Source organism: Melanostigma gelatinosum (genome assembly GCF_949748355.1).
Source record: "Melanostigma gelatinosum genome assembly, chromosome: 22".
Classification (NCBI taxonomy): domain Eukaryota; kingdom Metazoa; phylum Chordata; class Actinopteri; order Perciformes; family Zoarcidae; genus Melanostigma; species Melanostigma gelatinosum.
In genome coordinates this window covers 15,551,686-15,565,965 of record NC_136655.1, presented here as the reverse complement: position 1 = coordinate 15,565,965, position 14,280 = coordinate 15,551,686, and the positions used below count along the sequence as shown (strand labels likewise).

The 14,280-nt window shown below is 41.5% G+C and overlaps 1 protein-coding gene across 1 annotated transcript; it reads left to right on the top strand.

Annotated features, from left to right (window-relative positions):
- Positions 1-2,527: 2,527 nt before the first annotated feature.
- LOC306795891 (sorting nexin-4-like) lies at positions 2,528-14,222 on the top strand (the record flags this gene model as incomplete). Its single annotated transcript, XM_079294586.1, has 14 exons — positions 2,528-2,617; positions 3,046-3,170; positions 3,332-3,470; positions 4,110-4,259; positions 6,772-6,819; positions 6,907-6,962; positions 7,400-7,472; positions 7,740-7,801; positions 8,320-8,385; positions 8,538-8,627; positions 10,055-10,154; positions 10,282-10,427; positions 11,654-11,768; positions 11,858-14,222. 14 exons carry the CDS (start codon positions 2,528-2,530, stop codon positions 11,903-11,905), a joined length of 1,308 nt encoding a protein of 435 aa, XP_079150712.1. The 3' UTR covers positions 11,906-14,222.
- Positions 14,223-14,280: the final 58 nt, after the last annotated feature.

Here is a 14,280-nt window from a genome sequence, read left to right as displayed (position 1 = left end):
TAGAGCTTTTATCCAATCAGATCTCACCTCTGTGTCTCCAGGTAAGAACGGAGGCAGAGGCCTGCAGACTCTCACCTGCAGCCAGTGCAGATTAAAGTACATGGGGACGATATTGTTGATTGTCAGAGTGTTCAACCAATCAGATCTTTAGTTTGCCATGTTGGGCGTATTCTTTGACGTGCCAGAGCCTTCTAGCTGGCCTACAAGTAAGTGATTGGTCAGTGAGCTAGCCTGACATGGGCGGTGACGATCCCAAAATCTGTTGCATCTGTCGAGCGTACATTTTCAGCCTTAAAACGTATTCAAGAAATACAACTGGGGAGGCTCGACTGTCTTCACTGGCGTCCATGAATGGAGAAGGACTTCTTACTGGAACTAAAACGCACGGATGTACTGAACAACCGTGAGATTAAACTCTTTATTAACAAAGAAAGGAGGATGCACTTTGTCTTAAAATAGTCAACAGCAGCTCTGGTAAGTTAAATGCGTTTGTTTTTACATCTGCAGTAGCTTTAATATGCTTGTTTATATATTATTATTTGTACAACTTGTTTTTATGAAGATTTTTGTTTGGTTTAATATGTGATAGGAACCATTGTTGCGTCCAGTGTTGCTCTCTGGGGACATATTTAGCCGCTGCCAACTTGGCAACTCTCGCTAAATCTGGAGACTTTCCAAACCCTCATGGCGACTTGTTTTGTCAAAAGCTGGTGACAAATCTAGTGACTTGTTCTGGTGTTCTTGGAGACTTTTCTGGTGTTTTGATGTTAAAGCACGTACGTTCTGCACTGTTCTGCAACGAGCAGCGGGAACTGCCGTGAGTCCCTCCACTTCCCCAAAGCACACACAGGCGCAGCAGTCCCAGCTGCAGTCAGAGCAGAGAGGAGACGCACTCTATCTATAGGTGTTGGCTTCATTTTGACACGAAACAAATAATAACCGTAGCTGTGTTTCAGCTGCAGGACAGTAGTGAAGGCCCAGGTATAAAATGCACGGCCCGCCACTGCAGGGACGCACGATGCAAAATGTACTTTTTCATTGCTTTTCAACATCATATGTGCCTCTTTTTAAAGTGTGAGAAACGATTATCCTCTGTTTTTCTCCCACTCCATCCATCAAGAAATGTGCTTGATATGGGGGTTCATTTTCCATTGATCCACCTACAGCTTGGTGACCGTCCATGCCTACAGAGTGCCAACTGAATTAACCTTGTTGTCCACCAATGGGATTTCTCGCTATTGGACCTGGCAGGAAAAGCAAACAAATCACACGCTATTTTGTTGGCTGCAATAACCAACACAAAAGCTTTCATGTAGGCTCCTCCCATCATCTGAGGATGTGAATACCTCTTTTTTTAAAGTGTAAAAACTAAATGAGAAAAATAGTTTTTGAACAATAAAATATGTAAACAAGTATGAACCTAAATGTGCATTATGTGTCTCCTTTAAAATAATGGGTTAAAATGTATAGTAGCATTTGGTTTTCAATTATGTGTTGTTTTACTTTATTTATTTTATTTTTAACAGCTCACCAGTTTATCACATTTCTCTTCTTCAGAAGAAAAGTGCTTTAATTACCCATTCAGACATATGGTAGTATGGCCAGACAAGGTGTCCATCGGGGACACGCACTACTCCATCCGCTACTCCACACCCACCACCTTACAGGTCTGCATTAAGGTGGCCATTCACACTATCAACCCACCCCAGCATATCCGTCATCCACGCACATCATCTTCTGCCTCTCTGATTTGACGCAAGTCGCCATTTATGTTTTTCAATAATTGTTTGAGGGATTCATTGTTTTGTCCCATAGCCTCCTTCTCCTCCTTCTCCTGGGAAAGCATTCTCTCCATCTCACATGCTTTGAGACGTATCTCCTTTTTCTGGTCCTTCTCTATTTGGAGTATTTTGTTTAGCTCCTGAATTTGGTGTTGGAGGGATTTAATGTTTTGTTCCATAGCCTCCTTCTCCTTCTCATCCTGAGAAAGCGTACTCTCCATCTCAAAGGTGCAGAAGTGCTTCATCCTTTCCAACGGATCTGAAAAGAATAGAATAGAATACCTTCTAGTCCTTTTCTATTTGGAGCATTTCCTTCAGCTCCTGAATCCAGCGTTCAAAAGGGAAATTTGTTTGCCTTCTCCTAAAGCCCGGAAGTCCCTTTGGAGGACATTTTTGGATCAGCACTCATATTCCGATGTTTCTGCTAAGGACCTTGTGCTAACGGAGAATAGTGTCAACTCTGTGGAGACAATCAGGAATTTCCAAATTGTGGGTCTGTGCCATTTTTGTTAAAATGACCTGTCTCGATCTTGTTTAAAATAATTAGCTGGCGTTAATTAATTATGTAAATCACAAAGAGGCTGTATTACAGTTTTTGTGAATTAAACTAAATCACAAATTTTCGCACACTTTGTTTTGTATGCAAATAGACATTCTAAATCAACCAGGACTGAAAACCATCACATCTGTTGGGTTACGGTAGGTTGTGCGCATGCTCACCACCAACATCAGCCGAAAGGAAGAGGATGTCGGAGGATGGGAGGGATGAGTCGCTGGCCACTGACGATGAGCCAGACCACACAGCTGCAGACGGGAGCAACAGCCTGAACAACACGGTAAAGCAGTAGCTTCCCCTTCCTCTTTCAGTCAAACTGGTTTTGCCATTAGAGGAAATAGACGTTGTTTTAACGTGACAGCTTTAGTTGACAGCTAGCTTAAATGTTACATACAAGCTAACTGGATGTAAGAATGCTCGGTTGATTTGGCACAATTCAGAGAACGTTAATATGTTTAACCGTTTCAATGTCTTCCTCACAATGGACTCTGAGCTCATGTATGACTCACCCACTCTACTGTTACTTTCACGCTAACATTAGCTTGCTTAATAAATTGTGTTTCATAGTTCATGTGGACAGCTGTTAGCTAACGTCAGTAGCCTAACTCTACAAAAGAAAGGTGAAACACGAATGTGCAGACGAGTGGGAACAACGACTCAAGTGTCTCACAGAGGTTGGTACTGATGCTGTGTGATGTGACGGTTCAGATGGTGGAAGAGGGCTCCACTCTCCTGCACACAATGGAGATCTGTGTTGCTGAGGCTGAGAGAAGGAACGGCAAAAACACCGTGAACATGCAGGAGACGTTCACTGTGTACCTCGTCGAAACACGGTGAGAAAAGCCCCCCCCCCTTTATTATTTCACAGGAAGTGCTGTGGCTTGAGCTGAGATGGTTCGATATCTTTATTCCATATTGTTATAGCTCTGTGGTGCATGAATGTTGTCACTGTGCTAAAACAACTTATACTTTTTGTCCCCTGTGACTCTTAAAGGCCAATGGATGCAGTTGCCGAAGGTCGCAACCCGGCCCCGGACTCCCTGTGGAGGAGATACAGTGAATTTGAGCTGCTGCGGAACTACCTGTTAGTTACTCATCCATACATCGTGGTGCCCCCTCTGCCTGAGAAGAGGGTGAGTTCAGTGTGCCTCTGCTTTCCCAACCCCTGTTTAGTGACACACAGAGGATTGCGGCCTTGCTTTGTGTCCTTCAAGAAACGGCTAATATAATGTGGCAGTACAAGAATAAACTGGATGAGAACCCACCAATGGCTTCTGGCAAACTTCTGGTAAATTAAGTCCCCCAAAATCAACCATTATGGAGCTGGATTTCTTGTTTGTTTGCTCCTTTTATTTTGAAACGAGCTGCCACAGAGTTATTAGGTTGGATAGAAAACAGCTGCCAACTAGGGTGGGAAATGAAAACATCTATGATAGACTAGTTCGTTTTAAGTTACAGGAAACGTGATTAAAATACCGTGACGAACAAATTTAGTGTTAATAATGAGATCAATAAGCAAGGCTAACACCAGGCCAGGTCTGTGATTTTGTAAAGGTAGAATAGTGGCTTATCTCCAAGGCTTTTGTGGAGGTTTTTATAGAAGTAATCGGCACACGCTTTAGTCATTTCAATGGCTCATAGTGCGGAAGACAGTGAGAATGGTTAAACTGTATGCATTTAAAAAATGATCGACCGAACTGAAGTAAAGAAAAAGCACCAATGTCAAGCGAGAAGTTGAATTGCAGGCAGTCTCTCTGTTCTCTTGCCTGCAGGCAGAGTTCGTGTGGCACAAGCTGTCGGCAGACAACATGGACCCAGACTTTGTGGAGCGTCGCCGGGTCGGGCTGGAGAACTTCCTGCTTCGCGTTGCATCACATCCAGTCCTCTCCAAAGACAAGATCCTTCACCACTTCCTCACTGAGGTACGTGATGCTGCTCCAGCGCAGTCAAGCAGGGCTGTCAATGGTCAAAAGTTAAATACATATTCGAATAGTAAAAACAAAACAGATGTTTAAATACAAAAATCAATATTCGCTTGTGAAAAAGAAGCAGCACTGTCTGTCTGCCTCATGCATGAAGAGAGTCACACAACGTCACTTTCATTCGTTGAAAATGAAATGTAATGTTAGGTCAAGCTGAGCTTGACATAACAGCAATGAGGGCAGACAACTCGGCCGCAGACGGAGTGACACGTGTCCTAATAGCAAGCGTTAAAGCAAGTCTGTCAACAAACCATCAGCTGTGAGCTCCAGATTAAACTGGAGACGTAACTTTTTAAAAGATGGGTGAGCTGTACTTGTTATCTTCCGACGCTTGTACTTTTTAAACAGAAAACACTTGTTTTATATTGTGATATATACAGCAAGAAGGAAACTTCCGGCCGATCTCCCTGCAGCTAGCTGCCACCCTATGTAGGGTTTTATTGTGAAATGAGGTGTATAGATAACAGCCGTTCCTCGTCCATTGCAAAGGGAGTGACAGAAATAAATAGGCCAAATCCCAGGGTCCTCCCTAAGGCCTTAAACCCTGAACCCTCAGAGACTGAACTGACTCACCTGGTAAATGGTTGTGTGAGAGCCTGCAAGGGCTTGAGCACTTTACTGCGGCATGTCATCATAACAACATCATAATATGGTATGTACATTTGCAGATGTAGCAGTGTAATGGCAGTGGTTACTGTTGTTGACATTGAGCTAAAGTTTCAGTAAAAGTCTTAAACATGTACATTTCAATCAGGACAGACAAGTGAATGATTAGTAGTTAACATTTATTATGACAGCTGCTGCGTTAATGAGTTACACAGAAATTGTTGTGATCGAGTTGTGATTGCCCTGAGCGGCAACAATATAAATCCCCCCGTGGAGTCCAGACACAGGTGGTGATGGTGGCTGATGAGGTTGATAGAATGATGAGTTGATGAAGCTGATGAATCTGCGAAGATTGGGCAGAGATGGGGAGGTGAAGGGTTGCGTAACAGAAGCTTGAACGTACTGAAGGTAGAGAGACAATTATATTTCAATCAGGAGAGACATGTTTCATAAGTTTAACAATGATTTATTATACAAGTGTCAAATATGAAAAGTGCAAAGTCTTTGGCGATTGGACTCCATCCTGAAGTACTATCACCGAGGGTAGGGATACTGAGGTCCAACAGGCCTAATCCCCCCTGGAGTCCAGACACTGGTGGTGGTGATGAAAGGAGTCGCTGCCATCTGATGATGAATCAGGAGCACGACTGTGATGCTGACTGGAGGCGACTGGGGTGGAGGCGGGTTGCATCTGCTTAACGCTGAAATGACACCTGACAGCAGGAGAACACTATTTAAGGAGAACACTATTTAAAGTTTGACAGCAACGATATGATTGGCTTCAGGAACCGGTGTGCAGAATCTGGTTGGTTACTTTAAAAGTGCACGCCCCCAATCAGCTGATCAGTAATTACAAGAAGAGGAGAGACAGATTACTAGTGAGTGTCTTCCTGACTGAACTTGTGCTTGAGCTACATTTAAGAGAGACAGCAGCAAGATGATAGGCTAACGATGTCCTTGTGTTGTTGTGCTATTGGCTAGAGAGACCAGCTGATCTAGGCAGCTGATCATGATTAACAGTAAGGAAATAATGAGTGTGCCTGCATGAAGAGTGATGGCAGATGTATGGTAAATAAGCTACGGGCTTAGGCATGCAAGAGTATAGTCTTCCTGTCTGAACTTACGCTAGAGCTTCATTTGTCGCTGGAGTTACTGAGCATGTTGTATACTTTTTACTGCCCGATTTGAACGTCTTCCAGGCTCACCGTATGAGAAGTAATAGTCAGATGGGTGTATTTACTCGTTTTGTAACGAAAAAATGTAATGTTTGATGAATAAAGTTGTGTGATATCTTCTCTGCTTGCATTCCTGTGTTTGTATCTACCATCGTGAATCCTTAATGTTTCTGTGTAGACTTAATATGACAGGCTGAACACATCTGCCGTTCTCTTTGTTTACCTTTTATTCATTTTTTTACGCCTCCAGGCTTCCCCTGGTTACCCCGTGTTTAACATCCCATTACAATGAATTGTGGGTAATTCCCTTGGGCAAAATCTGCAGAAACGCAGACTTACAGAAAGTCTTCATAAAGGGCTCAAAATGTCTGCGAGAAAGCCCCCAAACACTCGAGGATTTGGGACAGCTCTAAATCCTCACGGACTTTGCAGGAGCGCCCTTCAAAGGGATTGGGCCATAGGATCAGGATGTCTGATAAATGTTCAAAACGCAGAGTGCATAGTTCACTAGAGGCCAGTAGGACACGGTGTCATGAACATAATGTGCAAAAGCATTTTTAGAATGAATATCCGAACGTCATCCTGAGCAAGTTTTGACCGCCCTACAGTCAAGTGATCATCAATACGGATCAGTGGCTCATTGAATAACTTTTTTTCACGGTGTGTGGCAGGAACACGGCTGGAAGGAAGTGGTGTATGAGACAGGATTTCAGGCAAAGGTAATCTGTGGAATATCTATCTATCTCTCCATACAAAGATGCTCTGTGCTGACAGAGCTTGACCACCTCCTGTTCCTTCTCTTTCAGGCAGATTCCAGACTGAGAGCTCTCAGTGCCACCTTCAGGGTGAGAAATCCAGATAAGTAAGTTTGTGTTTCTGACACACATGGAAGAAGGGCTCAACTGGTCAAAAGTTGAATGTCAAAATAATTCATCCCTTGTTTTTGAGAGTTGGAGCTGTGTGTTTATCAAAGCTGACTTGATGTAATAAGAGTTTTTTTTCCAGGTCCTGAAATGTACTCCACCCAGCGTAGATCAATTTAGGGCAGCAACTAACAACTATTATCATTATCAATTATTGTTATTATTTTCTTGATTCAATTAAACATCAATAAACATAAATATAATAACAAATACCAAGCGCAAGCATGAGCACCTTTAAATTGATCATTCAAATAATAATAAATACTGTTACAATCGGCTGAAAAGAAAAAATCAACTTATGAATAAATCCATATCTCGGTAGAAAGAAGGTAAGGGAAATGTAATCACCGTCTCTTGTACATGTTCTCTTTCTCAGACGCTTCATGGAGATGAAACACTACAGCGATGAGCTGCAGTCTCACACATCTCAGCTGCTCCGAGCACGAGCAGTAAGTCTCCATACCTCTCTCTCTTCCTTCATGCTTCACATCTAAAAGAAACCAAAGGTTACTAAATTTATTAGATAATGCTTCATTTGCATATTTCCATGGAGATGTCTATTAGTGCAGTTATTTTTTATACGGTATATAAAAGAAAACACTCCTGACACCCGCTTGGCTCCTCAGGCTGGAAATCTGAATTCCATCAAGAAATATTCGCTGTACTTTTGAACAGGTTGAACACTTGCTGTGGTGTATTTTCTGTGTTTCTTCTAGAGGGTGGCAGATCGTCTCTACGGTGTTTACAAGGTCCACGGGAACTACGGAAGAGTCTTCAGGTTTTTTAAAGCACATCTTTAAAAAATGACCAACAGAGGATCTGAATTGCTGATTAATGTTTGTTGTTTCCAATGTCCCATTGTCAAGTCAAATCTTCGTGTGCACCGTTAGGTCGATAGGCGTCATCGAAGAAGAACTTATATTGTTCCAGAACAAAGGGAATACAGCACACTGTCAGTCAGAGATATTTCATATTAACAGGGTTTTGGTACATCAGGTTAGTTTACCAGACTAAAGGAGAGAATATCTTAAATAGGTTGGTGGACCACACTACAAACTGACCTCACTCAATCAATCAATCAGTTAAGTATCATATCACATCATAGCAACATAGGCCAAAAGTATGAACTCATTATTCGCTCTTTATCCTAAAAGCTTCATGTTGCTTTAGCAGCAAGTTTAAGATCGCACCTCTATATAGTAGGCTTACAGCTGATCTTTGCAAGATAATATTTTCTCAAATGCAGCAGTGTGTGTGAGTGTGTGTGACAGCGTCTCCTCCGTGTGTTCACTGCAGCGAGTGGAGCGCCATAGAGAGAGAGATGGGAGATGGATTGCAAAGTGCCGGTCATCACATGGATGCGTGAGTATTTGACGCATAATCCCATCTGTCTCTGTTATCATGGTTTCGTGCAATCTAACACATACATTTAACACGTACTGCAGGATTGGCACTGCCACTGCCAGCTGTGTCGCTTGTTAATGCAGATGTTGTTTTTTGTCACTGACCTGTAGATATGCAGCCTCAATAGATGATATCTTAGAAGAGGAGGAACATTATGCAGACCAACTGAAAGAATATCTTTTCTATGCTGAAGCTCTGAGGTAAGACGCACTTTTTATCTTCACACAAGATTTTAAAGACTCATGACATGGTAGCTCCGTGAACATTATAATGCCCCCAGTTGAAGCCTGAGACAGTACTTGATACATACTTTTTGAAAGCCCTCTAACCACACTCTTTAAGAAAGGAGAGTTCAGATGTTTGTGTCGCCACATAGTTGCTGAGATTCCTGTGAGCAACTGGAGGAAAGATGGAGGCAAGGCAATTTGAAATAATTTGCCCCAAAGAACTGAAATCGACGAGCAAAAAAGCCAACACGCAAAAACAAAGACTTCTAGTTTCATGGGAGTAAACTGGTAATTCCGTACTGGTTTATGTTCTCCCACTTGCGCTGATCCACACTGGGTGTGGCGATCCTCATGTGGGTGGAGAGACTTTAGACAGCGTGTACACACAGTCCCTGTAATATTATACTGATACCACACAAGAAAGACAAGAAAAATGTCAGTAAGTCACGTTGTGTCAATAGAACACGTTAGTATGTAATGTGAGACATTAAAATTAGAGATGCCACAATCAAGTCCTTTAATGCTGTATAACCGCTGATACCAGTCCATTCCGATACCTACATTAAGTTAAAGGTTCTCTATACAATACTCAGAGCTTTAATATAGCATAAAATAACTACTCCAGCTACTGAATACGACACACATTTTTCACGAGCTACTTGATCCAAATAGTGACGGTCCTGGTTCAAAACTCTACTCAGTTAATAAGATTGACATGATATATATGAAACATGATGTGACACGATCACTCTGTTCACCCTCCACAGTCCACCCCCGGTTGTACAGTGGTGTTAGACTGGAGGGTCCTACCCTCAAAACATCTCTGGCTGAGTACAGACAACAAGCTAGTTTATTATGGTCTGATATCAAGTTACTCACGTAGTCTACAACGGATCCGCTTCTACCTGAATGCCTTGCACATTGCTCTCTGGTAATAATCATTAGAGAGTGTTATATTTAGAGAATTTAGACATTTAGCGTTTTATTTAGAGAATAATAATAGAGCAAAGCGACTCTGCATTTTGGCAACTTTACTGTCTAAACTGAGAGTCACTCTCACCAGTGCGCTCATTGAATTTTTCACAACAACACACTCTTAATTCTCACCCAACGTGCAGCAGAATGCTTGCACTGTAGATTCCAACTGGAGTAAAGTAAGGATCAGAATTTGATCGGCTTTGTTTTAGCTAATACCAATATGCCTGGATCTGCTAAAATATCACAATTTTCTATCAGAATTCCACAAATATTAAGGTGACGTTTACATTTTGTAAAACGTCTTGAATATTCCCAGAATTGTGCAACAAAAAACACATCTGTGTTCTCTGGATATTGGCACTCTGTGTTCCTATACTATGTTACAGTGTGCATGCCATTATGTAGTACGCTCTCTTTGGCAGGGCCGTGTGCAGGAAACACGAGCTGACCCAGTTTGAGCTTGAGATGGCCTCCCAAGACCTCATCTCCAAGAAGCAGCAACAGGAGGAGCTAGCTACCGGGGTACACTATACTCAAGTCATATATGTAATCCTTCACTCTGAAGCAGGGATGGCTGCTTTTGTCATGTCAAACCGAGGCAAGACAACTTCCAGACCATTGTGGTTTCCTGTGTTCACATCGTCCTTAGATTGTGCGGACGTTCTCCTTCAAAGGCATGACCAACAAGCTTTTTGGCCAAGAGGCCCCTGAGCAGAGGGAGGCCAGGCTGAAGCTGCTGGAGGAGCTGATCGCAGAGGGGGAAGAGACCGTCAAGGAGAAGATGGTTGAGTGCGAGTGAGTCATGGATGCTGCTTAAAGGGGTGGATCTGATGTTTAGAAGTGACTTGTAGTCAGTGTATTACCAAGCAATGTACTGCTGTGGACGTATTTTAGACGGCTAAAAAAATCGATGTTAGTTTAGGTGTACTCTATATTTAGAATATTTTCACCGCTTTACCTTGCTCGGTATAGCTCACTCTTCAAAGCAACCAGACTCCTTGACAGAAACAGATATGTTACCTCACAGAACACAGGAGTTGCTGGACTACCTTTGCCTCAGTTGGTTAGTTTGTTTGTGTTATTGCGCGACTTTTTTGTTTTTTAACCTGTTAAGGCCTTTACACACCGGGGACGTGGCCATTAAACAAAACAAAAATGCAAGAATACTTGCCTGTGAATATTTTGGATCAAAACTAATCACACTGGCAGCGATGCAAATTTGCGACTATTTAGCAGAGTCAGAGGAACAACTACTTGAATCCTTTCTACCCAGAGCAGTGCCTAGCAGTCCTGTAAAGCAGAAGCTACTCTACGCTGTTATATTGAGTTTCCATTTAGCAAAATGCTCTGAGTGAATTTGAGTTTCCTCTGGTTAACAGTGACAGTGTATATGTCTAGGGCTTTTATTGTGAAAGGTAAGAACAGAAGCAGTGGATCTGGTCTGTGCTTACTTTGTCAAGGCTGAAAGGAGTAATGAAGTTTACCTTCTTGGTTTCGGAGCACAGAGCCTTCGTGTTTTGAATATGTCCGTTCCTAGCAACGTGATTGGTTGACGCCTTTTAATAACGGTGCGAAAGCTCTGAAAAATCGACCTCCATCTGAAAAAAACCCCGTTGTTTTTTCGCTACTCATGACAAAAACAACGACAACATTATTGGTGCGATTACTTCGCAGGTCAATATTTTTTTTGAGCTTTCACACAATACTTGACTGTCTGTCGGTTTCTCCAAACTATACACTGACTGTAAGACTTGAGTCGGAAGACTAGAAAAGTGCTATACAAGTGCAAGACCATTCACCATTGATCATTATGAGGTTTATCATTTACCATTTATTATCACCATATCATTATTATATGAGAAGTACCTCATACAACACACATCCAAACTATCCCTTTAATGCAGCCTAAAGGGTTGTTCTGACAGAAAATCACATGTCCTGTCCATGTCAATGGTTATCGATGATTCGATTTTCCCATTTTGTGTGTGTGTGTGTGCTTTATTTGGCGTGTTTCCCTTTAGAGAGCACGTTGAAAGGGCGTGGGTCGATATGCAGCACTTTAAGGAGCAGAAAGACAAAGATCTGCGAGAAGCGCTCATCAACTATGCCGTCATGCAAATCAGCATGTGCAAAAAGGTACCGAACAGCGCATCAGCTATGTGAAGGTGACAGGACAACTCTAGTGTTCATGTTCATGATCAAGTGTTTCTTCTCTCTTCCTTTAGGGAATACAAATGTGGAGCAATGCCAAAGAATGTTTCCTCAAGATGTAAAGTTGAAGCCATATTCAAAGGATTTTCACCCTCAGTGATGCTCAGTTGGGAATGCTGGGAAATGATGCTCATGTCTGCTGGTTGAGGTTTGAAAACAACCGCAGCAAAGTAACAACATTGCATATAAAGATAATGTAGTGACAGAAGGTATGGATTTGCTTTCACTGTTAAAGGGAAAGTTCACCCCAAAATGAATAAGACATATTTATGTTCCTCTCACCTGTAGTGCTATTTATCAATCTAGATAGTTTTGGTGTGAGTTGCCGAGAGAAGACAGAGATGTCTGACGGCTCTCTAATATAATGGGAACATATGACTTGTGGTGCTCAAAGCGGAAAGAAACATGAAAACCTCCATGAAACTGCTCACAACAAAGTCTGTGGATTATCTTGAGGAACCGAGTTGGGGCTTTCTGGGAAGAGATGTTGAGTTTTTCAAATGTATTCAGTGCCATCTAGTTATATTGTACTGAAGAGAAGCCAGACCGATATCGCCAACACTCAACACACAAGTAGATTGATAAATAGAACTGCAGGTGAGAGGAAAAATGTGCAATTTTGATTTTGGAGTGAACGCTCCCTTTAATCTTTTGTGGAGTGATACGGCTCAGGGAGGTGGAGGATCACGCAAAGCACATGACTGGGACACTGGAGACCAGGGTTGACTTAGTCAATATTTAACCAAGACTATTTTCTCTCTCCTTAAAAGAGGGACTTCAACAATTCTTACAGACAGAAATACATCCAACGCTGAAGTGAAGAGATGAACATGAACGTGAAGTAATCCAGATGATCTGCTGTTAAACAGATAAAACACCTGACCAGTGTCACCTCATAGACTAGGACATACTACCATCTAGTGGTCAAAATGTTGTGGTCTATACAGGTACACAACTATTTACATACAGCAGACATTCTTTTTAAATATATGTTTATATATATATTTACATATATATGTAAACATGCAAAATGGCTTCTACAGACATAATCATCCAGATTTTAACTCCTAAATATTAAATATGTTTCAAATGATCATGTCGGCCCCGTTCAGGAGGTTTAAGACTAGATCTGGAACCCCCAACATTACCTGATAATCTGTGGCGAACGTCAAGACCAATTAAAGTCCCAGAACAGATTTGTCTTCCGATTGTTGGGACGGGTAAACCGGCCCAGAACTCCTGTAGTCTGAGCGCAGCTTTCGCTTACTACTTACGCTTCAAATCTTTCACTATTATGAAATGTTTTTTTGTGTATCAGACTATTAAGAGCAAAACTAAGACTGGCCTAACAATACAGAGCAGTCTGAAATATCTTTGTGAAGCCAGACCCAGAGGCGTGTTGCGTATTTTATCAGTTCTTCATGAGCTAACACCCATAATATCAAGGTGCAAGATGCCTCTTTTTTGTCCTCTTTCTACTCCTTTGACAATGTTCATGACGCATGAGGTCGCGTTGCAGTCTGGACTAGTAATGCTCATAAATCCATTATTTCATGGTGAGCCGTCACGAGAATGTCTGCAGTCCATAAGAGTTCATGTTTACTTGTCTTGGTTTATTGTGATGAGTGAGTGTGGAATTTGACCAGAACTAAAAGACAGCAATGAATTGAATGAAAGCTCAGCTACAGGTGTGAAAGTGACTTGAGCTGCCAAAACATTAATAGTTTTTTGTTTTTTTTAAACATCATCTAAGTTGCATTACATTGCCTCCACTTTCCTCTGCCGTGAGCTACTTGCTTACATGAATGCATCTATCAAAGTGAGGAGGCTGTAAGATGTTGGTTCCATGTGGTGCTGTCCAGTAAGCTGCACGTAAGAGTCATGATACTCTGTCTAAGATTTAATTTAGTTCACATTCATTGAATTGAACCTCCATTTATTGACCTGTCTTACATGTTTCATTAACATTTTATTTCCTGTTTTGGAGGCGTGTCAGCAATAAGCTTTGTCCTAATGAAATGTTCATAACTCCATTTGTCCATGCCCTTTTATATTTTAAATTGGAATGCTTGATTTGGATGTATTGCTATTGTTTGTTCTATTTATTTAAATTATAATGTGTCACACCACACGACATTATTTGTATGTAGTTTTTCTTGTGTACTTAGAATACACAACATTGACGAAGAAATACAAATTCATTTTTTATAATCCAGAAATAGTCTGATCTTAATCTTAATTCTAATATTACATATAGAATACGTAATTTGACACAAACACACATCAGTACAGTACAACACTCACCAATGTTTTGTAGAAAATATTTAAATATATTTTCTTTGTAATTGTAATATTTAACGCTTGATTGTTGGCTTTGAGATCATGTTGTGCAACAAAGGTTTAATCTAAAAACCTAAAAAATCGTGTGTGGTTGATA